Source organism: Ambystoma mexicanum, chromosome 8 (assembly GCF_040938575.1).
Source record: "Ambystoma mexicanum isolate Mex_15411 chromosome 8, UKY_AmexF1_1, whole genome shotgun sequence".
Classification (NCBI taxonomy): Eukaryota; Metazoa; Chordata; class Amphibia; order Caudata; family Ambystomatidae; genus Ambystoma; species Ambystoma mexicanum.
In genome coordinates, this window is record NC_090929.1 from 82577100 (window position 1) to 82603957 (window position 26858).

At 44.7% G+C, this 26858-nt stretch overlaps 1 protein-coding gene across 6 annotated transcripts in view; it reads right to left on the reverse strand.

The window, feature by feature from the left end:
* Positions 1-26858, reverse strand: part of SURF1 (SURF1 cytochrome c oxidase assembly factor) — a 147211-nt gene that overhangs the window by 22854 nt on the left and 97499 nt on the right. For all 6 annotated transcript variants that reach the window (XM_069609342.1, XM_069609345.1, XM_069609344.1 and 3 more), the window contains exons 6-9: positions 11325-11516; positions 11169-11241; positions 9607-9769; positions 3725-3806 (exon numbers count right to left, since the gene is read on the reverse strand). In XM_069609342.1, coding sequence (XP_069465443.1) covers positions 3725-3806; positions 9607-9769; positions 11169-11241; positions 11325-11516 — 510 coding nt within the window. The remainder of the gene's footprint in view (positions 1-3724; positions 3807-9606; positions 9770-11168; positions 11242-11324; positions 11517-26858) is intronic.

Consider the following 26858-nt stretch of genomic DNA (forward strand, 5'->3'; position numbering starts at 1 on the left):
AACCACATACATGAGTACTCTGTGTCTGCGTCTCATGCCTGGTTCCTCACACCAGCCTCACATACTTTGCAAAGCACCTCTGGCACTAAAATGCAGCCATTCCACACGATAAAATTTAGCCTAGCACACACAATCTCTACTGCTACACGCACTTTGCACTGCATCTCTGCCACTAGACTGCAGCTATCCCCCACAGTAAGATTTGGTGTAGCTCCACACATAATACTCTCGAGGCTACCTCTCTGCACCCACCAAGATGCCTGCCTACTCAATATGGGTGACTAGCAGGGATTTGGGCACCCCTACTAACTTTCATACTGGCTAAATACACACTTGCACGCTATATCTCTCCGACACATTTTCCCATACCTGGACGTCGGTCCCTTGAGTGCGTTCATCCTACAGCGCGTGTTGAGGGCATACCAATAGTGAAAGGCGCTATATAAATGCCCATTACATTACCTCCCATCACTCATCTGCTTAGCCTCTAGAATGGACACGCCCTCTGCAACAAGTCTTCTTACTTCAGTGACCACTTCAATTCTTGCACCCTCAACTTTCAGTTCTTGCTATCACCGAAACCTGGATCTCCTCTAATGGCTCGGCTGCATTAGTGTCTCTCCACACTGACTCTGTTACATTCTTCCAGACCTTTTGGGAAGGTGATGGAGGTGGTCCCTGATCAATAAAGCCCTAGCCACTGCCCCCTCTTCCCCCCCCACCGGGACATCACCTCCTCCGTATTTGAATATACCACTATACAACTCCTGCCTCATAACTCCTCAGTCGTCTGGCTCTCTATCGACCCCCTTATCCGCTAAACCTCTTCTTTCCTGGCCACAACCTTCCCCTAGAGTCAATTCCCAGTGACATTGTCGTGCTGGGGGAATTTAACCTCCCCAAGCCCTCTGCATCCACCTTCCATGAACTGAACTCCTTCTGATCTGACCACTCCCTCTACTCACTCGATGGCCAGGCTACCCACACTGGTGGAAACTGTGGCGACCTTGTTTGTCTCTACTTCACTCCCTCCTCAGAACACACCCACTCTCCCTCTGATCACTCATAGTACACCTTGCCTCAGTCCCTCCAATTCCTCCTCTCCCTGCTTCAATGAGCAAGGGGAAATTCAAGCAGGACGCTCTTGCCTCTTACCTTGATGATGTGAGACCTCCCCCACCCCCCGTCTCTCACCCCTATCCATGCATCTTCCATTGGCCCTGCTTTTTCTCACTTTCCCTATGCACTTATGACTCTCTTTGACCAACACTAAACTACATGCACATTAAAAGCCCTTACTACCCCAGTTCTCAGCCCTCGATTACATCGAAGATACAGACCCTCAAAACAAGCACTGTGACCTATAATAATTGTTCTTTTTTTAATACAGGAGCCAAGTTTCTAAGCGCAAGACCGGGATTCGAACGGTGTTGCTATCCATTGTCTTGCTTCCAAGACGTAGGCGTTGCTCATGGGCTATCCTTCCTGCCCTTTATGATGCTAGTGTATATCCCGAATCCCCACCCTAGTTTAAAGCCTACAAAAATATAATTGCTGCCCTCTGCTCTGACCTGGACTCTGCCAAATCAACCTACTTCACAAACCTAATCTCTGCCCTTCACAATTATCCCCACAAACTCATCTACCCTCCCAAGCCAATGTCCACTGCCTCTCTGTTAATGACTTTGCTTACTACTGTCCTCCAAAATCTTAAAAAGGTTCTGCTCTCACAGCCCTCTTCTATCTCCATCCTACCTTGTCCACCACCTCTCTCCCTACCCTTTCTACTCTCTACTGCATCTCCTACTGAATTAGCACCCATCTTTCAAAGCGCTAACTCATCTTGTGCAGCTAATGACCTGTTTGCTTATCAAACAGGTCAAAGAGATTAGAGGTTAAAGAGCTCTAAGGGCAGGTGATTCGGACTCTCTCGGGTGGACTCTTCCCCGCTTCCTTCAAATCTGCAAGGGTTCTACCCCTTTTAAAAGAAACCCTTTGATGACTGAAACATATGTCCAACTGTCACTTGGTTTCACTTCAACCACATTATTCAAAGGCCCTTAAACGGGTGGTCTTCGAATGGATCACCTTGATGATAAAGGCCTTTGAGATCCACTTCAATCGAACTTCCATAGTGAGACCACCACATAGATTGCACTCATGCATGTCTCCAACTTTCTCTCTGATGCTCATTGCGCCAAACTCTGTTCTTGTGGACTTCTCAGCCGCTTTTGACACTGTTAACCACTCGTTCTCCAGGACCTTGTGTTTCACAAATTTGCCCATGCTGGGATTGCCTCCAACCAGGAAGGTGGAACTTGTAAACATCTGTCCCCAGCCCTCACCCTGTCAGCATCCCCCAAGGGTCACTCCTTGCACCTATGCTCTTCTATCACTATACCTCTTCCCTAGGAAGACTTCTCTTCCTTTGACTTTCACTTTTATCTCATTGCTAATGACACGCAAATCTTTTCCTCCTACACCTCCTTCACCCTAACCCTATTGGAACGGATTGCCAACTGTCTCACTGCAATCACTCACTGGATGGCTCTCTGCTGCCTCCAGCTGAATTTTCCGAAAATGAATGTCACAATTCTCCTGCTTTCAACACCACTCTCCCTTCTCCTACCTCCTTATTGCTCCCTTGCCCAAAGAGCTCTCAGCCTTGGGGTTCTCTTTGGAAGCATCACTACAACCGCCTGCTCGAAGGAACTTTCTCAACATTCGACAATTTGTTCATTTCTTACACACCACTCTATGAAAACTCTAAATCGCCACGCCAGTGCCCAGTAAACTAGACTACTGCTCATATCTACTGCAAGGCCCGCCTCTCTACTCCTTCCTCCCACTAAATATCAGCTTCACTACATGCATGCTCTAAAACCTGCCCAGATCATCCCCTGCTTCTACGTACTGACACCATGCTGTTTGGCTCTCCATACACAACTGCTCCCATTTCAGGTTCCTTCACCTAGTCTACAAAGCTTTCAATGGTTTTGTTCCTCAGTACCTCTATGGCCGTATCTCTGTATACTCACCATCTCGTTTCTCCTCTTCATTCAATCTCACTGTCCCATGCCATCCTCGCCCAGGCCTCTTCACACTTCCGCTGTCTCCCTACTCACCTCATTACATTGGAATCAGCTGCCCACCACTGACAAAGCCAGGCAGTGGATCCCTTTAAAGCCAGGCTTAAACTTCAATTACTTGCCAAAGAGGGAGCACCTCCTCCCGCCTCCCCATCCTCCTCACCAGACTCCTCCACTGCTGAGTAATGTTGTTTAGCATTTCTGCAACGTACTCCTCTTTAGTTTGAAGCACTTGCCCTCCCCTCCCAGATGAATGTTACCTTTGGAAGTCACTGGTTTCTTATATTTTGTCTTGCCCCTGGTCTATGGCCCACTTTGTTCACATCCTCAAAAAATGGCTCACCACTTGTCATCATTGTGCCATCGTAGAGGCACCCTTCTAGGGAATGCTACTGCCGTCTGTAAATGTGTTATTGCAAGCCATTTCTGATCAAAATGGATATCCCAGTTCTTCAAATAAATACAAATACAAGGCTGCATGGGCACCAAGGGGAATGTTCCAGGTCAAAGCCCTATGGAGCTTCCTCCATCACCCAACTTCACCTGTTCAGTGCCTGCGTCATTTACTGTCAGCAAGTCAAAAACATGCACTACATTATAGTGGGGGGAGGAGGGGGCATATAATTCTAACATACCAAGTTATGATGTACTGCATATGTTCATTCCTTAGTGTCACTCTCGTCTGACCCCCAATCGGACCTCCTGGAACTGTGCTTTCTGCAGTGAAAGAAACACAATTTTAGGGGAATAACTCAAGCACTGGTCGCAGCAACCGTCTATGTAGGGTGTTCATATGGAACCCACAGTGTTAACTTACAATTCAACATACGGAATGAAAACTGAACACCAATAATCACAACGTGGAAAAATGCAGAATAACTAACCAGAAGATGACGGGAAATCGCGGTAAAGCAGAGAAATAGTGCCGTTGGGCAGGGTTTGGGTAAGGACAAAAGGGCTATTCCCCCCCCATTTGTAAAGATTTTGATTTTTAGAAAGTTGAACAACAAAAAAAGAGTATGCTAGAAGTAGTGTGGCGTAAGGGGTGTTAAAAAAGTAACAGAACAGTTTGTTTCCGGTTTTGAAAGCCAATCAATTTAAACATTTTCATTTTATTGCACTTATTTGGAATATAATAGACATATCATGTGCGTCCACCTTTTCCATTACATATCACACCATTGCATATTTTTGCCTTCATGAATGTGAAGCAGCACTCCTCATAGGTAGTGAGTTTGCATAAACCACAATACAGCTGTATGCAAATGAGGAAACAATTACTTATCTGAAGTCAGCATTTGTTAAATAATGCTAATAATGGCTTTAATAATTGTGACATGATGGTTTTGCAAGAAACCTGGTTGACGGAAGCTCCGGTCTGGGATAGTCATGATGTTCAGCTGGTTCCAGCATTAAGAGGGCCAAAGGGTCGACCAACTTCTGGACTTCTTACGGGAGTCAATGTTAACTCAAACCGAACATTGACTCCATGGGTCTCCCCTAATGCTCATATCCAGTGGATGAAAATGGCAGATCACATGATCACCTATGCATTAGTCAACTTATATTAGAATCCCAAGGCAATTCCCGTCGGTCTCTTTTTCCACGATTTGAATGATGTCTTTGATCAAATTTCACTCTCACCGGATGTGTGTCACACTATAGTTGCTGGCGATTTGAATCTGCATTGCCTAGACACACCTTCCCTTCAAAATCAGCTCAGAATGTCTAAATGGAAACACTTTGCAACAACACATAGTCTGCACATGGTGAATGGAACATGTATGGATGATATTCCACCCAAATATACGTGTAAAAGAGGAAAATCTAAAGCTATCATCGATTTTATATATGTAGACGCCGACTTATTTTCCAAAATAACAATTTCAAGTACTTCCCACCTTGCAAAGTGATCATAACATCCTTAGGATGGTATGGCAAGTATCTAACACCAAGTGTTCCTCGCACCAGCTACAAAGGACTATGCATCTAAATAATGCTCTGAATTGTATAAAATGGTCAGAAAGCACACTGGTACATTTTGATTCCATATTGGACAAAGCTTTCTCCCAATCCGACCCCAATACAAATGGGCAAATTACAAACTATTACGATCTTATGCTACTGTTTTGCAATTATAGATCTGCACATTCACACAAGCACAACCCTCGGCATACTTTTGATCCTGAAATCCAATACAGAAAGGCTAGCTTTCGTGCATTTAAAAGGAGGGCAATGAAGCTGCCAGCTAAATTAAGGGCTGGTGCATTAGTTGCAATCAAAACCAAGCATAAGAATTGGATGAGAGCCCATGAAGCTCTCATGTATCAACAAGATGGGGAAAGGATGTTGGAACTAATTCAAACTAAAAATACAGCTCGAACATGGGCGACACTAAATCAGTTGGGGGTTCGCCTCTCAAATTAGTATGCAAATAAATGGGGTTTCTGAATCTGAGTGGATAACTCATTTTAAACATCTTTATGCCAAACCTGGTGATTATATCCCTATTTTGGAAAACGCAAAGTCCCAGCTGTTTAGTTTGAATTTTGACAAAGATGATATTCTCAATTTCATACAAAAGGTGAGCAAATCCAAAGCCCCAGGCCCTGATGGACTTTCTATGGTACATTGGGCCAACATTTTATTTAAAATCGTTACCCATATAAAACAAGACACAGCAACTACCACATTCCTGGAAACACTCAATTGTAATACCTATTTATAAAAAGGGAGACCGTACCACACCTCAGAGCTACAGACCAATAGCTCTCCTTGATGCACCAGGGAAAATCTATAGTCGTATTATGCTGAAACAATTAAATCAATGGACCATAGATTCTGGTAATCGAGACCCCTTTCAGACAGGTTTTGTGGCAGGACTCGGCACCATTCCCAATATCATAACATTGAATATGCTAAGAGCAAAAGGGGCCACGTGGAATCAGCCACTATACCTGGCTTTTGTAGATTTCTGCGGGCCTTTCACTCAATTGACCGACAGAAAATGTTTAATAAATTAACTTCCTATAAATGTCCTCCCACACTGTTCACCCTGATAAAATTATTACACACAAACACTTCTATGCAAGTGCGTCTCACCCTTCAGAGTTTGCGGTCTTCCTCTGTACAAACATATCGTGGTTTGCGCCAAGGTTGTATTCTGGCATCCACGCTGTTTAATCTTTTCCTACGGATATTGGGTGGAAATTAGATGAGGCGACAGCAGAAGCTCCCAAACTTGGTCAACAAAAACTGGCCTGGCTGCTATACGCAGACGATTTAGTCCTGTTGTCACAAACACCTAGGGGTTTGCAGAATCTGCTTTCAAAACTTGAGGAATATGCAAAAGATAACAATCTTATGATCAACATAGAGAAAACTCAAGTTGTCATATGTGGGGCAAAAGTGGGGAAGAAAGCACACACATTTCAATGGAAATTACAACATTTGAATTTAATGGTCGCAGAGCAGTATAAATATTTGGGTGTGCTCTTTAGTGGTAACATTGCAAGCTCAACTTTCCAGACACCTGTTGAATTAAAACTTACACACGTAACCTCACAAGCTAAGATTCTAGCCTTTAAATATGGTAAATTCTCATTCTCCAACATTATGATGTTTTTCCAACAAAAGTCATACCCACTATTACATATGGGGTGGAAGCTATGTTGCCGTGGACCCCTACTAAATGGGAGTCAATGGAAGCTTGTTTCTGGAGGGCCATTTTGAAACTTCCTAATTCTGTACCCATGGCCTTGGTGAGGTTCGAATTAGGTTCAATCTCCTTAACTACGCAGGTGGCCTGGAGAATATGTGCCTTTTTCAGAAAATGCATGCTGGGTGTTGAATCACAAACGGTTTTAAGTACTGTGGCTTGTTATTTGTTGACATCAAGAGATAAATGTCCATCTACATGGAGAAACAATGTGATAGATATTATCACTTCTGCCGATCTATCTATTGATGAGCTATTAACTAGTCCAGACAAATTCAAGCTCAAATTGTACAGATATGACTGGGTATGTACAAGAGAGGAATGTACTACATACCGTGATTTTAATGCCCTAATATTTGGTCATAAAAGGCCAGGAAAGATGGCGGATTATCTAATGCGATGCCCGTCTTCACATATTCGCAGTCAGTATTTGAGACGTAGGATGAACATATGGCCCACAAATGAAATGCGTGCCAGAAGAGGACTAATACCCAAGGGAATGAGTCATTGATGCTTTTGTAAAGACCTCAAATATAAAGAAACCATGCAACATTTGGTAGTAGACTGTTTGGCATTGAAGACAGAATAAGAACTGCATTTCAAGAATCTCATGGCTTTGACATGCATTGATAGTAGTGATGCCATTTGGCAAGCTCTTTTCGCCATTGTAAGAATGTAGGTCAAAATTGCCCTACTAAAGTTCTTGGATATGGTTCTACCACTAACAAGCAATCAAAATAACTATCAAAAGACTGCAACCAGTGGCAACCTATCTACTTAATCGTTGTCTGGCAAACTCACTCTGTTGTCTCTTACCCAAGTTTACATTCTCACTTTTCTTTCATTTGTCTTTAGCTTGCCTGTTGGTACAATGAATTAATGTACTTTTAATAATACATGTGAATGTTTTAAGAGTCATCAAATTATTTGTAAATATGAATTGTAAGAAAGTATTTGAAAGGTTGACTCGGTCAGCCAAACAAATAAAAAAAATTTAAAAAAAGAAGTCTGCATTTCAACCAGAGAAGGAAAACACAACCCCACCCATCTAAACCTGTCTTCTGCAGTCGGAAGGAAAGCAGATTGGATGGGGTTGACAGTTCTTCCCATTCATTAATTTTGATATATTAAATCTAGCACCTTACACAGAAGAAAATATGTTTTCGCTCAGATATCAATAGCACTACACTCTCGCAGCTAGGCCCTGACGTTGGTCAGATTCTTTAGAAGCAGAATGTGTCTGCTAGAGACCCTCCTTTCTCAGGCGTTGGGATGCCTTCCTGCAAGGGGTCTTTCCTCTAAGCAGAGGACTGCTATAGGGTTGCATGTTTATCTGATTGATGCTGGGAGACTAATTTTTCGTTAGACAAAGGAGGCTGTAAAATCACTTGAATATCACGTACATTCTGGTGCAGGTCTGTCCACGAGACAGGATTTAAGCTGCCCTCAAACAACCCTTCCCCCTTATTCTTCAATACAGGTTGAAGCTCTGTAGTGGTGTTGCAGTGCACAGATCTTCAAGCTGTGCCAATTTAACCCATACTTACATTTTAGAAACGCTTTACAAGCCACATGTTAGCAGCATTTGTAAAGACGGTTCTCTACAGAGTAAAGGCAATTCTTCGGGCCTCTTGTATAGTCAAAATCAGGACAGGCTTTGCTGTGCAAGATCACACCGGTCACGTGCAGCGGGTCCAGTGTCTGGCGTAGCACGCTACAAATATTACTATTAGGGTATTTGAGCACGGACTTAGCTTCGGGAGCAACAGAGTGCTTTACAATCATAGGGGGATGAACAGTGCAGGAAGCAGAAAAAGAAGCAGTGGGGAGCTAGCGGGGGGTGGGCAATTGGCAGCATGGGGCGTGAGGGGAGTCAGCGTCAGTGGGGGAGCAGATCACAGTCTCACGTATGGCAGAGAGTGCAGACTGACCGCAGACCCAGAGTCAGCCCAATCCAGGGATTGTCAACTCTTGGGGGACCGCCTATTTTTCAGGAGCTAATAGGGGTACTATAGATAGAATTTCTGCCGCCTATGACTCCATTCTAAACCCATTCACCTAGTTGTAGGTCTGCAAGTAGTTTGAAGATGTATCCGCCAATGTCAGAAATGATCTTGTGCCCTGTCTCTCCAGTTAGATGTTCTGCGAGACACTGTGCAGGCTCTAATAGGTCCAGAATGCCACTATGGAGCAGAGGGCCCATGCAAAGCATGACATTTGAGTTGATGGACTTGGTTCATGTCCAGTGTGTATTTCTGGTCCGTTTCGTTTCATCTCCAGCAGACTTTGCAAATGCTTTCCCACTTGCTACATGGGTTTGGAAAACACTTGTGGGTGAAGGTCTGGAGTTTATAAGATATGCCTACTCCTGACCGTTATGTTTTTTTTTATCTGAAGATATTGTTTACAGAGAAAACAAACGAAATAAATGCAATAATAGTGATCGTTGACAGGTGGAGAGAAAAGGCAAAAGTAAATGTTAAAGTTTTAACAAACACATGAAAATAAGTAAGGACGACAAATAAAAGAAGGATTTCAGGAGGGTGGAGGCAAGAATAAATGCATGAACTTGGAACGTTGTATCGCACAGGAGTAAAGGCTGATACAGGACAAAGACACAGTAGAACTACAGCAAGATGGGTCATTAATTAAGTGGAATATACAATTAAGGGTCATTGGAACCGTAGGTAGACTCTAAAATAAAATGTACATTTGTAAAGATTTGGGTGAAGTTGTAAACAAATCAGCCAGCAGAATGTTTAAAGTCCTGATAGAATTGTGTAATTCTCTGTTACTTACTCAGGTCTGCGTCGATTAATATGGGCTCTGCCCCTGTAACTCGCCCCATGGCTTCCAGGTCACGGTAATGCCAGTGATTCCTCTCAATGTCGTTCTTGGGAACGAAGGGCTTGCGGGTTTCCGACAGTCTCACAATCCCAACAAGCTCAATTTCATCCTCAATCTGTGGAAAATAAAAAATATGATTTCAGTGATCCTGTTAGTCTACAGAGTGATATGATTTCAGGCTTAAGAAACGGCTAATCAATTGGATCATAGAGTATGGGAGGGATGTTGGGAAGGGAAAAAGGCCATAGCTACAGCAAGATACAGACATATACGTGACAGACAGTTTTGGTAGTTCTCCATTGGACTAAAGCTTAAACAACGTTCCTATGGAGAGATGATCAAAAATGAATATATAGACCGGAAGATGAAATATGGGATAATAGACGCATTTGGAATGCTATTGGAATACACACAGTACAAGATTAAAACTGCAATAGTGCTACTGACAATGTTACTATCTTAGACTAAACATAGAGGTATATCACTGTATAATGTTTAGAAAAAAATGTTTATCATGGTGTGTGGTTGACTTGAACACAACCTTAAATTGAGTCCAGGCAGCTTTAGAAACTGAGGAGCAAAGTAACCAGAAAGCTAGGTTAATTCTAGGGACAATGTCGGACCTATGGAAGGAATAGACAGAGGACTGAACATATTGGATGGGCCTCATGTTCCTCCTCCTTCATCACACTCTTTCTTTGACTGTAGATTGTCTTCCTTCATACTCTTGAAGTCATCCTTAACTGTAGCCAGACTGTGATGAGCCCCTTTGCTTCTCAAACAGAAAGCTGGCCTCTGCTCAGCAATGCAGCCTCAGTTGCCACAGGATGCCAGATGAGCAAAATGCTTTTCCACCGATACAGCTTCATACTTAAACATTTATCAGAGCCTCCCCTCCTGGATCCTACAGCCCCGTAGCCGTCACTCACACACTCAACTGAGTTCCACCAAACTACAGTCTCCTATGCCCCAGACTAACTGAGCAAACTTACCTTGGTGGTGCAGGCTCATGGCCTCTCACTCAATGCTACCAACCTGAGCTTGCTTCAGTGGTACAAGCCCATGACCCGTTCACAAAGCAGGACAAAGCTGAACTTGACGCACAGGTCCCAAACATATTGACGCCAAGCTGATCTTGCCAGAGTCCTGCTGACACCAAGTTGACCTCTCCTCAGAAGCCCACTATAAAGGCCCCACACTCACTGACATAAGGTCAAGCTGTTCCTGTACCAAACCCTTATGGACACTATCTTACACCAAGCTGATCTCTGCCAGTTATAGGCCCCAGGACCACATGCCTACTACAAAAGCCAAGGTTGCCTTACCACAACACCCATTTATGGGCTCCGGCCCCCCAAAAAACCTTAACTTGCCTCAATGCCACTGTCCTATGACCCTTCACTAACTGAAGACCTGTAACGCAACCTTAAAATGTCAGACTATAAATTAGACTTGATCGGGAAAAAAACAATTCTTTCAGGAAAACAGTCCATTTGTCAGTGTGGTCGTCCTACCTGTCCTCTACTTCTCGTGGCTGGATTCAGCTTCCTTCTTGGAACAAACCCTCTGTTGACGAGAATTGTAATTCTGCATGAAAAGAAACCAAGATTACCAAAACAACTTCTCCCTCACAGCCCTATCTTGCAGCATTTAGTGTAAAGACTCCGTACCCAAGATCTGTGCAGTAAAAAGGTGTGATGACATTGGCACCACTCTCTGCACTGGATGCCAGTTTTCCTGCTTCTTGAGCCTCTCGCTCAGGGTCAACCATTGAGCGAGGCTGAACGTACAGCTCCTTGCTGTGATCAAAGCGGCCTCTGACCGTCACAGGCATGTACTCCATCGCCTTGAGTTCTAGGGGACTAAATAAAGACACAACACCATCAGAAACAAGATATTCTTAAGGTGAGTTGTTGGGAGATTTTTGCACAACCCTCTACTGAGGGGTGTACAATCACTGATCCTAAGGGGTTTCAGGTTTTCATCCCAAAGACAGACCCAGACCCTCTAATTCTGGTAACTGCAGCAGAGCACTCCGGCATCACTGAAAGAAGGAAGGTAAGAATGATGGCAGAGCGGTACAAATGGGCTCCCAATAGACACACCAAGAGAGTACGCCACACATACATATGAAAATATATACTCTTTTATACACATATGAAAATATATACTCTTTTATACACGGGATACACATGAAACAAATATAATGAGCATGTGAGTCCTACATTCACAGAGCGGAATAGATATATAACAGTAGACCTTCACAGACCTTTCCCATTCCTAAGAAAAATAGACAATGAATGCCTGGTGGTAAATTCAGTATATTAGTATTAAGGGATTGGGAGGAAAATGGGGAAATCCCTAGAAAGACACGAGTGACCTACATTATTGAATTATTCCACACACAGGAGTTCCCCCAAAACTGCTTTTAGACTAAAATAATGTATAGGAATGTAGACCATAGCCTCAGTACAAGGTACAAGGTTGGGGGGGGGGGTAATTCACAACAGAACCCAGGGGGAAAACCAAGATGCAGAATTATCTTACAGTGTTAAGACTAATTGGTCTCATTAAACCCCTGGAAACAGTTTAGACACAACGTAACCATAGGCTGATGCAGTATCCTAGCTCATTTCAATAGGCCTAGGGGGAAATCGAGTTCAATGTCACTAATAAGGCAAAACAACCAGCTCCAATTCTAGTCCTTGGTAATAAACTCCAGGTACCTCAAGTGGACCCATGAACATTTCACTGTTCAGGTGAGTACCTTTAAAAGTACATCTTCTAGAAGTTCAGTGTTGAAGAAAAGTTCCATAGGAAAGGAAATGGCAAATCTAATGGGCAGAACTGAATTTATGGGATACAGTCTGATAAGTCAGTATCCCACCTCACAAACGCAGAGGGTGTGCAATGAGTAAAACATCCTAGATTAGGCCATTGGACATTTGGTAGACTCATTTTGCGTGAGTTGTCCCAATACATAAATAATAAATAACACAAATAAATAGGCTAGGATTTAGGGGCAGGGGTAGGAACATAGGAAAAAACATCCTCCATAAGAGAATAAAAGGGGCGTTCAAAAGAAGTTGACCAAATGGAAAATTACCTAATGAGGGTCATTTTAATCACTTAGCCCATGTGGAGAAAGGTGCTACCAACCCCAAAGTACTTCAGCCCCACAAAGCAGCTGTGTAGAGTGAGGAGTGTCTCGACTGACGTAAGGTCCTTTGCTCTAATCCTCTTGTGAGGAAACGCAGCGCGAGGAAGGCAGCGAGGAGTGTGTTGAGCGAGGGGGCTGTGCCTGCAGAGCTGAGCTGAGGAGCTGTGGGCAGCGCTGTGCTGGAGGTGCCGGAGATATTGCAGTATTGGCGGCATACAATTCGCGTCAGATAAGTTTTTCGCCTCAGATACGTTTTTCAGGGCTCTTAGGTGGTGTAGGTGTTCCTTTGATGCTCTTTGAGTTTTGGAGTCTGGAGTACTAATGAGTACTAAACTAAAGTTTAAAAAAATACATTTTGAAAAAAAAAGTTTAAATAACACCCCGCTATTGTATCAACGAGGCATTGGTCCTGGTTGAAGTCGCCACTGGGGGTGAAGGTGATTGCTAGCCTCTCAAAGGGAAGGAGGGACTGTGTAGTTTGCTTTTATAAACACCCTGGCCCTTTCCCTCAGCCTTATATTGGGTTTACTGCACCCCCTGACTGACAGTGATTGGTAAAGGGAAAGGAAAGGGTAAAGGAAAAGCTTTGAAGAGCAAAGAATTGGGTAGTTGGCTCAATTGGTGGTTGGTTTCAAGTTTCCACCACTGAACTTGATCGCCCTTAAGCGCTCAATTTGTCCCCCATTTAATTGGAGTTTAAAAAGGGCCCACTAACTGGTATACCCAAAACAATAAGACATCAAGAAGAATGAAGCTTCGCAGTACACTATTACAGGACGACCTCAGGTCCCCAGAATATGATGGGGCTGGAAATGTTTTTACAGGATCATTAGTAGTTGAAGGCCAGGAAACTATCATGGAATCTCGGGGAGTAGATAATAATCTAACTGTCCCTTCCACCAAAATTGTTCAGGCCCAACTGCATTCAATCCCATCCCCTCAAACACCTGCAAGGTCGCGTATAGATCATGGGCAGCAAACCATTCTACATTCCTGGAAACGTTGGTTGGAATACACATTAACAACCAAAAATATCCAAAGGAAAATAGAACATAACTTTGGAAGAGAAAAAAAAAGAAGTAGGAGTGTGAACGGGGAAGTGGTCTTACTTGCTAATTTCACAAACACATTGCAGTTAAGGGAAGAAAGAAAGGCTTCTGGGGAGGAAGGAGTTGTTAATCCCTTACTGGAAGAACAAGGTGAGAATGTGCTACACAGGGACCTGGTCTCAGGGAGTCTTTCCCAATCAGATCCTATGGATGCAATAAGCCCTTTTGAAGAGCAAGAGGAAACCAACCCTTCATTGGGATCCCCACAGACCCTGGTTGGCCCCCAGGTCAATGAAAAACAGTTTATCTGCACTTAATTTTGTCTTGAACTCCCTGAGGTCTGTGTTTGAAACCCTACGAGTAGAGGCCCAATCTCAGGCTGGGATTATGTTGAAACTAACAAAGGAAATCGGGAGACTTGACTTGTCGGTAGTGGGTTGTAGCAATGCTATAAAGTCCCCACTAGATCAAACTCTGAAAGACCTCCGGGTGGAGATAACTAAGCAAGGGTTGGAACTTTCGGCTGTACAAATTTCGCTCTCCTCAAAAAAACCAGAAGAAGCCACAGGAAACGCACTTATGCGGGATCTTCTAACTCAATTGAAAACCGCAATCTGTGGTAAAGTGGAAATTGGAGACGGCGATAGAGTAATTGAAGTAAATTCCCACTTTGATGACACACCTCTCTCGGATTCAGTCCTTGAAGAGTTATGACGAATGGCCAACGTAGTAGAGGGACTTCAGGATGGAGATATCCATATGAGACAGACAGCAGGAGAACTGTCTCAACCAAATCTGGGCCCATCCAAGCAAATCTGCTCTGAAAATCGACATTGCATTTCCAAAGGTGGAATAATAAGAAGGAGAGAAGTGAAAAGGAGAAGGAGGAACAAAACCTCTATGCCATCTCGGGAAGAACACCAAAAAAAACCAAAAACTAAAAAACACATAAAAATAAAAAAAACATACAAATAGCTTTTTGAAGTTAGTAACCAAATCCGCTTCAATGGTCATAGAAGAGGAAGAGGACGTCCTAAACTCCACCATTACTACAAAGAAACGCCAAGAGAATAAAACAACAAATGAGGCACAGTTGGCACAAAGGAAGAAGATCCCCAAGGAAAGAGGGAAATTTCGGAGGAATTGCAGAGGGACGGGATCAAAGTTATCAATGTAAGTGTGGGGCTTCAGACAGAGGGGCTAGGGCTGGAGGATAAGAATACAAATAAGCAGTCAAAAGGAAATAAGATAACCGGCCCCATTCGGATACAGAAAGACGTTTGTTCTGGGGAGGCCCCTGAAGCTCGATGGGTCACCAACAGTCAGCCAACAGCTTGGGCTCCGATCTTGAAGAAGAGTAAATGCCAACTAGTAAAAGAAGGGCCCCGCTCTACTGGAGACACAGTACCATCATCTGGGCTGAAAATGAAAATTGCTCCCATTTTTTTGCATTCTGTATCCAAAATGTCTGAATTAACATCGACTATGGAAGAGGCGAAACTGGACCAAGGCAAGCATCAGATGCTGGAAATGATGTGCAATGGAGCGTGGAAAGCCGCAGGAGCAGATGAAAATGAACCCGCTCCAGCCTTGACCCGGGAAGGCCAACCTCAGTTGCAGGAACAAGAAAATCAGAAAGAAGAATTGGAGTCAATCTTTGCAATGCCAAAGATTTGGCTCACCCGGACTGCAAATAAATACAAAATAAAGTCTCTCTGCAGAAGTGAAATCCTTTCAATTCTTAAAGAAACCTCAAGCCTTTACCTCCTGAACTCACACGATATTGACCCTGGGAATGAGGGTGCAAAACGGGATTCAACAACAATAGAAGGCAATGTAGAAATGCAGGTTGAAGGGGACCTGCAGAACCAAGCAGCCACGGGGACCGTTTAGGGTGTGCATCTTGAATAATCCACCAGCTCCTTGCCAATAGGTGTGCACTAACTAGGTTGGATCCTGAAACACTGGTTCCAGGAAGGCAAAACAATCTGGCGAGTATGGCTCTCCTCTTTCAGGTCAGGCTAGCGGGTCTGACCATCCTGGGATTTGAATTCCAGACAAGTGACCCAAATGAAGTACAAACGGCCTTGAATGTGACCACACCACCAGTCAGGAGCAGAAGCAACAATGGAGATGGTCCACAAGAGGCATGGAAAAATAAAAAAGGAGCTAGCCAGCAAAACTCCTTCAGAAATTCCAGCAGAAACAAGTTGAGAATTGAACGGGGTCTCCCCTAAATAGGCTGGCCTAATAGCTCTTCAATCGCACACAGTGGCACCTAAAGGTTCTTGGTGGGCATACAATCAGGTTAGCCCCAAAAACTACCGAAAACCCAGGACCGCCTAAGCAGCTTCAGGCTTGGCAGGTCTGGGAACAGGAACCTATCCAATCCACTTCTGGGGTGCTGGGTTGGGCCCAGAGTGAGGCAAGTTGAGCACAACTGACACTTTAGACCAGGCTTGTGGTTTCCCAAGACAAAGTAGAAGCCTAAAAACAAAATAGAGGAGAGTAGGACTTAGTAATCCAATGGCTACCAAACTGGTACATTGGTTACTTATGCAGTAAAACAGATGGGGCAAGTCAGACATAGGAGACGGACAAAAAGATGTGATAACAACTTCAAATTTATGAAAGGAAAGCAATGCCTATCCTATCCCTACTTCTAGTGTTGGTGGTTCCCCATTCCAAAACATAACATAAATGGCGCTCGTCAGGATGTCTTTCAAAACTAACATTCATCCTCTTTCCTAAACCTATTCTGTCCTATTGCCAGCCCTGCCACTAGCAACACATTTCTATTGTATTTATTTAACATTTGTATGGCGCCTATAGAGCAGAAAGTGTTTCCAGGCGCCACAGGACAAAAAATAAAGGGGGATCGGGGGGGAGAAAACATTAATGACCCTACTACGCCTTGTGATATTCGGATCGTGCAAGTGCAGTAAGAATACAGGGGGAGGGGGCAGATAGGGCGAAGGGATGGGATGAGGAGAAGAGGAGGAAGTGCAGGAGGAAGGGGGGGGGGGAACCAGTGGCTGGGAAAGTGCCAGGGAGGGCAGGGGTAGGGGTAAATAGTGCAGGGGTGGACCAGACTAAACGCTAGTCAGTGAGCATATCCGAGGGCAAGTGCTGGTAGGGGACAGGGGAAGAGTGGTAGATGGAGGGCCTGGCTGCAGTAAGAATCATATGGGACACAGGCAACCAGTCACAAGGCAGGTGGAGAATTAGCAAGGGAGGAGAGAGGGAAGGAGGAGGAGAAAAGTAAGGTCTTGAGAAGCTTCTGGGACTTCAGGAGATCCAGATCAAGTCTGAGAAGAGCAGGGAAGATCCTACCGACTAAAGATCTACCCCCACTCTCTGCTTAGAGAAATGTCTGATCTGCAAAGAGTTTGAGCTAGAGGACCGAAGGACTCCAGCAGGGAGGTATTTCGGGTGAGAAAGTTGGATGTAGCGAGGTCCCAGGTCCCAGAAAGCCTTGTGGATGATGGAGGGTCTTGAATGTGATCCTTGCAGCCACTGGGAGCCAGTGGAGAGCTTTTAGGGCTGGAGAGATGCGGTCCCTGGGTGGCTTGAGGCCAAGGATAAATCTTGCAGTCATATTCTGGATTAGTTGAAGGTGGCGAAGGGAGGAGAGGCAGATTAAGGAAGAGGCTGTTGCTGTAATCCAGCCTGGAGAGAACCAGAGCTCTGGAGACGTGGAGATTCTTGGGGAAGGTCAGACAGTCTGGAGTGGGGGAGGTACAGGAGGGAAGCTTCAAGGAGAGCTGTGCGTCATCAGCGCAGCAGTGGAAATGAGAAGAGCAGGTGGAGATCAAATGGGCCAGAGCTGTGTAGAGGTGCAGTCTGGGCAGAGCACCTTTTTGTTTCGCTGTTGCTGCTGTGTTATTGCTTTACAGTGCGGAAAAAACATAAAATGTCTTTCTTTGCTGGCTCTGTAGGAGGCTCACGGCAGGAAGGAGGAGGATAACTTTAAAAACACCAGCATACCGCAGAGCGACACGGAGCTGCGCAGAGGTGTAGTTAGTCTGGGCAGTCCAGGCCAAGGGGTAGCTCTGTTGTGCGACGAGACCTCCACTAACTTTATGCAATTCAAGCGAACCCCTTTGTAGATGCCTCCTCATTCGCTTTTATACAGATTAAAGACAAAATTATTGCAGCAGTGAATCTACCACTGCTTCCCTTGCCAAATACAAGCACCCTTCCTTTTTTAGGTTTGAACCTTTAAAAGGGGCTTGTCGGGAGGCTGTGATAATGAGCCCTGAGTTTAGTAAGAGACGGCCACAGAGGGGTCCATCACAAAAGCATTACTTATTTTCCTGCAAAAGGAAGATCAGTGTCTCCTGTATCAAGGCTAGACGTCCCCTCTCTGGTAACTCAAGATATAGCTAAGAATTTAACTGAGTTGGAGGACATCTCTTTCACACAAAATCTCTTTCACACAAAATGAGTAATTAAGTGGATCAAGTTTTGAAGATATTCCGCCGGAGATGGAACCTCTTTATGTTCCGGATTTTGAATCATTTATGTCCTCGGCTGGGCCCTTATCCCCAAGGGTGCCCCTTTAGACATACTGTGAAACCTGTGCTTTTCAATAACGATCAGGACACTTCGGCTGTACAACCTCTTGTGGAGATAAACCAAGTACTATGTATTTTGGTGTCCCTCTACAAGGGTTTGAAAGCGCAAACAAAGGCCAATTCGGTTCTCCTTGGTTTAATTTTGAAAATATCAAGCTACATACAACTGTGAAAGAGTTTTTGTTTAATGGTTGTTTAATGAAGCAGGGGCCATCTTCTGAGGGCCATGGTAATCTTAATCCAGACTTGGGAGCCCGCCCCTGTGACTTGGGAGAGATTTCGGGGTCAGGGAGGGGTTGCATCGATATGATGACGTGTAAAGGAAAGTTATTCCTAGGTCTAATGCTGCGATGAAGTGCCCATGGTGTGGATGCCCGATGTATCTATGCTTCATAATATTCCCTGTATGGTAAATGCTCCAGGCTCTGCTACTGCGGGGGACAGGGTGACGATTATTGTGCCGGACACGCCAGTTGAAGGAGATGACTTGACTCTGTGTGTGAAGCATGGAGGTAGAAAGGAAAGATGTATGAACTACAGGAAAAAAAAAAGGTTTGGGTTTAAAGCGGAACAATTGCTTAACTCATCAGTTTTTGAAAAATCTATTTAAAACTGTCCTGGTGAGATAGGTCGATAAATATCTGTGTACATTTACCCAGAGGGATTGTAAAAGGAACACCCTGGCCCAGGAGCCCATAATTAATATTGCTCAGGAGGCGAGGGGGGGAGGTTTCAAATGGAGTAAATTATTCTATACTGGCAGTCTCCACCTTGGCACGAAGTTGCCATTCAGAATGTGTCTCAGTGTTCCACTGCTGCAATGGGTACCCAGTTAGACTTGGTCCCGGCCCTAATAGTGGGACAGCGTGGGATTGAATCTTTAAGAACCAATTTCACTCTGTCTGGCCCATTCGTTACGCCCTGCTTATTGGACAATGGGTGCCAGCACGCTGTATCCTCAAATCTTGTTCAGGGCTTGTTGCCCTTGGGATTGACTAAGGGGGATGTGGAGGACGGGGGTGTGTAATCCTGTCCCTGGTGGGTGGTTGGGAGGGCAATGTGGGCTTATTTAAAAGCTGAACTATGGTAAATGGTCCTGCTGATAACTTTCCCCGGGCCTTGGCTGGGGCATCGAGTTTCAATAAGAAATCTACTTGAGAGAAAGATAAGGATGGCTGCAATATAATCCTCCTTGAAAATCTACTTGCCGAGAATAGGTCGGTGATCTTGAATTGATCGAACATTATCTATTCTGGGGAGTACAGGGGTTGGCACTTGGAATCTTCAGTTTGGTGTCCTGATCGTGCATGTACGACTTAATGGCAGACTCCCTTGACAGCTTCTTATTCTTAACAGCTATTGGCACAATGGTATGAGCGGGTTAGGGGATTTGTTGGGAAAGCTTGCAATTTGTATTGAGGATTGGAGTGGTGAGAATAAACATGGAAGGATTACTGTTGTGGGAGAATTGAACTCTGAATGTGTAGATCTGACTGTTCTACAGGGTTGTGATCTTATAGATCCTGTGTTTTCTTTTAAACAGCGATACAGACGTATGTGGCTGGGCCATCTGGGAGGACTGGATCTGCATTCCATTAATGGTAGTGTTTTGGGGGACATTACTGCCTCTCTCACATGGTCAATGGTAGAGCGGAGTCAACCATTGATTATATCTTTGTGGATGTTAAGACACATGAAGATTGCTCGGAATTGAAGGTTGTCCATTCTGCATTCAGTGATCATCGCATGCTACAGGCCACTTTCAGAATAGATTGTGAGCCCACTACTGTGCATGAATAGGAGCCTAACGATTTGTTGGTCAATCCTTGAGGTAATAGAATCTCTTGGAATGTGGTATCGGCAACAAGGGTCAATAAAACCATGGGTGACTATTTAAATTCCACTTCTAGATAATGGAAAATGAACACCTTCTCGGCTGTGCACTTTGAGGATTTTGCTAAAAACTGGTGTTGGCCGGCTTAGGGGGGTCAGACGGTATGCAAAAAAAGCAAAGCCACACGCATGTATGCAGTCTAGAGGTTGAGGAAAGAAAACGGGAACATGGTTCTAACTCTGTCTAGGAATAATCTTTTGATTAAAAAAGTGTGTTTGGCATATCGTAATTGGTCTTGACAGGATCGTGCGAAAATGAGCCAGGCTGATGCAGAAGATATTACAAAACAAAAATGCACAAGCATTTTGGAGGGTGATTAATAACCTGGATTCCCCTCAATTTCATAGACAGCTGAATGTTGTTGTAGGAGACAAATGGGAGCTACACTTTAATACCTTGTACTCGCTTTCGACGGGTGCTACCAATAACACGTGCGTTGATGGAGACTTTGAACACGTTTTGGGTTTCTCTAACTTTAAGGAAAAAATAGTTTTTGACGTGATTTTTCGCATCATCCTGTCTCGTGCCTCCGGTAGCAATTCTTTATTATTTTTTTTAAACGGTCAGAGCATGAAGCATAATGCAATTCTGGTCCATACATTACATGTCACTGTAACATTCTGGTGTAGGGGGTTTCGGATGCATTTGCAATACAAACCAGTTCTTAAGAGACATTTGGGGACACAAGCTCAAATTTGGCAAGAAAAGATCTGAATAGTGACCAAATGTCTTTCGGTCGGGTAGTGGAAGAAACAGTTTGGATAAAGCCTTCTTCGTATTCATTACATATATCATGTCCTTGATCCACCAGGTCAGAATAGGTGCAGTTTTAGATTTCCAGCATTCAAGTGTTTCTTTTTGCCACAGCGCAGGCCCTATTGAACAACCTCCAAGTAGGTATTTAATAGGAGCAAGAGGAATGGGGATATCCAGGATGTTATTCACAACACTGGCCACAGTCACCCAGAATTCAAGTATTAGAGGGCATGCCCAATACATATGGAAAGAGTATGTATGGTCGGCCGGGCACTTAGGGCAGCTAGGTGATACATTGGGGGAGAATTTCACCACTTTCGTGGGAGAGAGGTGTAAATGGTTCAGGATCTTCAATTGAATCAATCTCATGTTAGCAGTGATTGACACCGATTTGGTAAGTTGGCAGCATTTAGCCCACTGCATTTCATCAATAGACAAGTCCAAGTCCCGCTCCCATATACCTTTCATGTAGTTGCGAGAGGGAGTATGGGCTTGTATAATTTAATACAATTTAGAGGTTCCACAGCTAACCCCCTGGGCCGCCAGGATGGCAAATATGAATGGGAGTGTTATTGGTTCTTCTAGAAAGGAGGGCCACCGACTCCATAATGCTGCCCTCATCCGATGGTATGAAGGGACAGAGGGTCTGTGGCCCAACTTAGCAACAAAGTCAGCCAATGACACGTACTTCCTATCCGGGAACATGTCTCACAGTGTTAGTTGGGCATGGGGGGTCCCAGGTATTCCTAATGGACAGGTCATATATGATATGATATATGTTTATTTATATAGTGCCTGTACACGATGTGTTTCAAAGCGCTTCAAGGCAAAGGAGGGAACAAGGGAAAATACAATGACATTCTTTTTTTTAATATAAACTTTATTTTCTATTTTCTTCTCAAGAGCCTAGGTTACAAGCATGCTTAAGAAAACCAGTGTAGTATCCCAAGCATTCTTCTTATGGTCAGTGTTCATTTCTTTTACAACGACATTCTTACAGGCCATGAACAGTAAGGATGTGAAATTAACTATCGTACTCGGCCTGACGACATTTCAGATAGTGCAAGAGCTAAGACATAGATAGGGAAGGGAGGGGAAGAGTGGGAAGGAAATGGGAACAAACAGGCTACTACCGTACTAGGCCCAACGACATTTCTGGTAGAGCCGGAAGAAAAAAAAAAGGTGAGGGAGAGGGGTGCAGAAAGGGAGTGGGGGAATAAAACAAGCGACTATCGTACTAGGCCCATTGACATTTCAGATAGTGCTGGAGGTGGTTTGGGGGAGGGGGAACAAGTAAGGGGAGGGTGGAGGAGACAGACGAGGTTGCTATCATACTAGGTCCAGGGACAATTCTGATAGAGTAAATGCATAGAAAAAAGTAAGGGGAGGATGGGAAGATATAGTAAAAAAGGGAGAAAGGGAGAGGAGGGGAGAACAGAGAGTAAGCAGTCAAAAAGAGTGGGGGCTATCCCAGGACAATGCCACAAGGCAGAAGTGCTGTTATAGGGGGAAAACAATGCCAAGCCTCTTAAATATTCTGGACCACGCATTCACTGTGGTCTTAACCAGGTCAAAAGAGCTAGACTCTGCATAGCGTTCAGTAAATAAGACCGAACAGAGATCAGTGGGAGATGCAACATATCTCTCCACCCTGACACTGGGGGGGGTGACAAAGTCAAACATATTTTAGTGGAATGTCCAGCTGTCCAGGGGCAAAGATGTAAATATTTGGGGACATTTTTTGGCTAAAGGTTTGGGGGATGGTGATCAGATGTGGACGCGTTGTCTGGCTGGCCATAACACCTCCACGGGACCTGTAGTTGTGATTTCTTTTTTAAATCTTTGCACTTGGATGCTTTTCAAAAATAATTTTAGATGCCTTTTTTTCCTCTCTTTCCTTTTTTCTCTCGCTTTAATTCTTTTTTTGAATTTGTATTATGTACACAATGACTGATTTTATATTGTGTATATTGTATATACTGTATGTAATATTGTTTTTTCTTTTGTTAAAAGGTTAAGGTTTCTTAGCCATATGACAAAAAATAAAATAAGCCATCAGAGCAAGGTAAATGTTGAGAAGCTACAGTGAGAGGATAGGGCCCTGAGGGATGCCGCAAGTAGACGATAAGGTGGAGGAGAGAAAAGGGCCCAGTTGTACTTAGGAGGGCCGATTCGAAAGGAAGGAGGTCAGCCAATGCAGTAACCGGTCCATAATGCCAAGGAGGCGGTGAAAGCAGCTACTGACACTTGCTTCATCGGTCCAATGACGGAGGAGACTGGCAGTGTGGGTAGAGGGTTGGCCGGGGAGCCTAAGAGCTACAGCTGGGAGCAGAGCATCATCAGATCAGGAGAGAGGAGTAGTCAAAGGGTTAGAGAGTGAGATGTCAACAGCGATGAGCGCATCCAAGGTGTGTCTGGCTGCGTGGGTTGGACCAGAGGGAAGAATGGTGAGGGAAAGTCGCAGAGGTTACGGAAGAGTAAAGTGGCCGTATCAGAGGAATCAAGATGAATATTGAAGTCTCCAAGGAGGCGAAGCTTAGAGGTAAAGGTCAAAAAGAGAAGAGAAGAGGTAAGACCACTTCGAGAGGAAGAGGGAGATCGGCCAGGGGTCCTGTAGTTGGTGGAGCGAGAGAGTCAGAGAGTAGGAGACACGCAGAGCTTGCAGCCAAGATATTCAAAGGAAGATTAATTTTGAGTGGGTATGATAGAGGCAGGGACCCATTCAGGGAGGATGAGGGCCACTCCGCCTCCAGACCAGTTAGACCTGGAAAGGATTGTATAGCCCTGAGGAAGGAGAGAGTCAAATGCAGTGACAGAAATGGCATTGAACAACATCTCAGTGAGAGCAAGGATGGTGAGGTCCAAGTCTTTGAGGAGTGTTTGACAGCAGAGCGAGAATTGAGGGTAGCTAAGTGAAGCTGGTTGCCACCTTTAAAAGGTCTTCCGAGGCAGGGTACAGGGACGAGGTACTACTGTTGGTGGGGTCAAGGGGCCTTGGGGTGGCAGAAGGAGGAGTGAAAGGAGAAGGGAGGAAGTTAATGAGAGATGGACGGCACCTGTCAAGGAGGAGGAGGTTGGGCTAAGAGCCACGGGCCATGTTACTGCCATTCTGGTAGACATTAATGATGCACCTGTAAAATAAGAATTGTGCTAGGAGAACTTCCCATCTGGTATCACTGTTAAACAGTGAGGAAGAAAAAGGGGAGAGGCTATGGGGAGTCCATAGGTCAGGAGAGGGGACAGCAAAGAGGAGGTCAGTGATAGTGTGTCTTTTGGAAGCATTGGTGTAGGTGTCAGCAATGGGGGAGTCCTGGGTTGGAGACCAGGAGTGCTTCCTTAAATGTATTCCTTCCAGACCTTGAGAGAGAGGTAGGAAAGGTGATAGCATAGCAATTTAGAGTAGATAGGGGAGATGGAGAGCACCATATTTGCAGCGTGGGCAGGGGGGATGGAGAGAGATAGCGGGATTGCACAAGCACAAGGAGCTCTCCAGGCGGCCTAGTGGCTATTCAAGTGACCAAGGATCAGATGAACAATAAGGAAAAGGGAAAACCTAGGTTACAGATGCTGTGGAGGCATGAGCAATTCAGCATTCAGATATGGAGGCACAACCAGTAAAGTGAGACATCCAGAGATGACAATCAAGATTAAGGTAAGTGGCATAGCAGTATACTCAAATAGTACTCAGATTTAAAAATTCCCAGTATTTCTGAAAGAGCAACGCCTTTCGCGCAGCTTGGTGGCCTAGAGCAAGTATACAGTCAAAATGTCGACATATAAATAAGCAAGCAAATTTAAAAATAGCCAGATTCGATTTTCAGAATGAAAAAAATGCCAATATTAGAAATAAGGCAGGTGGATTCAGTGCACGCAGGCTGACTGTCAATAAGTGCTACACAAGTTACATTATAGCAGCTGTAGGCCAGCACATAATTGGAGGTCGAATGACTCAATATACAAGAGGACAGGAGTGGGGTGGAGTGTCAGGGGGGGAAGGGAGTATTGGTTGGGAGTTATTTAAATAGTCAAGTGGGAGGCAGTTCCAGTAAGAGCACATAAAGTGGTTGCAGGGAAAGGGTCTTAAGCAGACTGCCAGCATGCAGAGCTCAGCGCAAAAAGTTGGACCAGCCACGAGGCAGGAGCAGAAGCGCTCTGGGGAAGCGCTTACCTTCTGGTCCGAGGGCTAGATTGCCAGGCTGCCAAGGGGGGGGCCAGAGCTGCAGAATACCAACAGAGGCAGTCAGAGCCAGAAATAGAGCAACAGAGTGCACAAAGAAGTGCAGCGGCCATGGCCAGACAGACCACACAGAGGCCTTGTATGTGGGTACCAAAGTGCAGTTTAAACTTAAACTGAAAAGTTTGTCACTTTTGTGCTCTATCATAGTCATTTTGGGTCATACTGCCCACAACCAATAAGCACACCTCCCTTAGCTCCTCCCCCGTCGGCCATCCTCAGATTTGACAGCGCACGTGAAGGGCAGTAAGAGCCTGGGTTGGTGTAATGCCTAACTGGCCCTAATACTAAAGGGTTGGTTCCCTTAACTGATGTTTCTAAGGGCCGTCTATGTCTGAGAGTCCAAAATAAAAACCTGTCTGTGTCTAAACCTTCAGATTGGAATTGCCATTGTATTTCGGTGCTGGACTGCCCCTGGGCAGGACAAAGACTGATATGCAAATGGATATTTCCCATCTGTGAAAGGCACAGTGAGTAAAAGCAGTGGCTGCGAACTCTCAAGTGGTTAATAACCACTGAACAGGTTATCATGTCTGTTCTTGCGAGAGAGGGGCGCCCGCTACCTTTCTAAAACTATTTGTTAAGGAACCTGGGATTGGTAACCCTAGGTCTCCTGGGGGCAACCAGACGTGGTCTCCCTCTCACTGTGCTTAGAGAGGCATCAGCTTCACCTCACTGATGATCCCCAACAAGGGTGAAACACGTGTATGGGGTTGCTGGTGGTACTCTCGTTCAGATTGGAATTGCCATTGTATTTCGGTGCTGGACTGCCCCTGGGCAGGACAAAGACTGATATGCAAATGGATATTTCCCATCTGTGAAAGGCACAGTGAGTAAAAGCAGTGGCTGCAAACTCTCAAGTGGTTAATAACCACTGAACAGGTTATCATGTCTGTTCTTGCGAGAGAGGGGCGCCCGCTACCTTTCTAAAACTATGTGTCTAAACCTATGCTTGCCCTCACTCTTTGACAAAAATGTGTTAGGAAGTCTTTCAAAAGCAGAAAGTGGTGGTACAACAAAAATAGGAAAACAAAGATTTGTTTCAGGTGGTCTTCTCACCAGGTGTAGGTTGGTCAGCTTCAACAGAATGAGTTCAATCAAAAAGGGACTGTTCATAGGACCTTCTCCATGGTTCAAACAATGTCAATGTCTTTAATGCCTTCGGGCTCCCTTCCCCAAGCTTTAGTCCTTCCAGGTTCAAAACATAACCAAAAAAACACAGTTCATCTTTAAGCGTCTAGGCCCGGTTCCCTTCCCCAAGCTTCAATTCCTTCAGTAACATAGAATAATCAAGATTCCCCTTTGGTAGGCCTCTTAGGGTTCCCTTCCCCAAACGTAGGCCCCTCTTGAGTTTCAAAACACGAGTTCAGTTTGTCAGAAAGTACCTTTCTTCCATATACAATTCTTTCAACAGTTAGCATCAGAGACTTTCTAAACACCAGGTTCTTTGCTCCTCCTAAGCGCGACCACTCTGAGCTTTAAACCATCCATTTAATTTCCTGCTCTTCCTTCTCTGCCTTCTCTTAACCTTTTG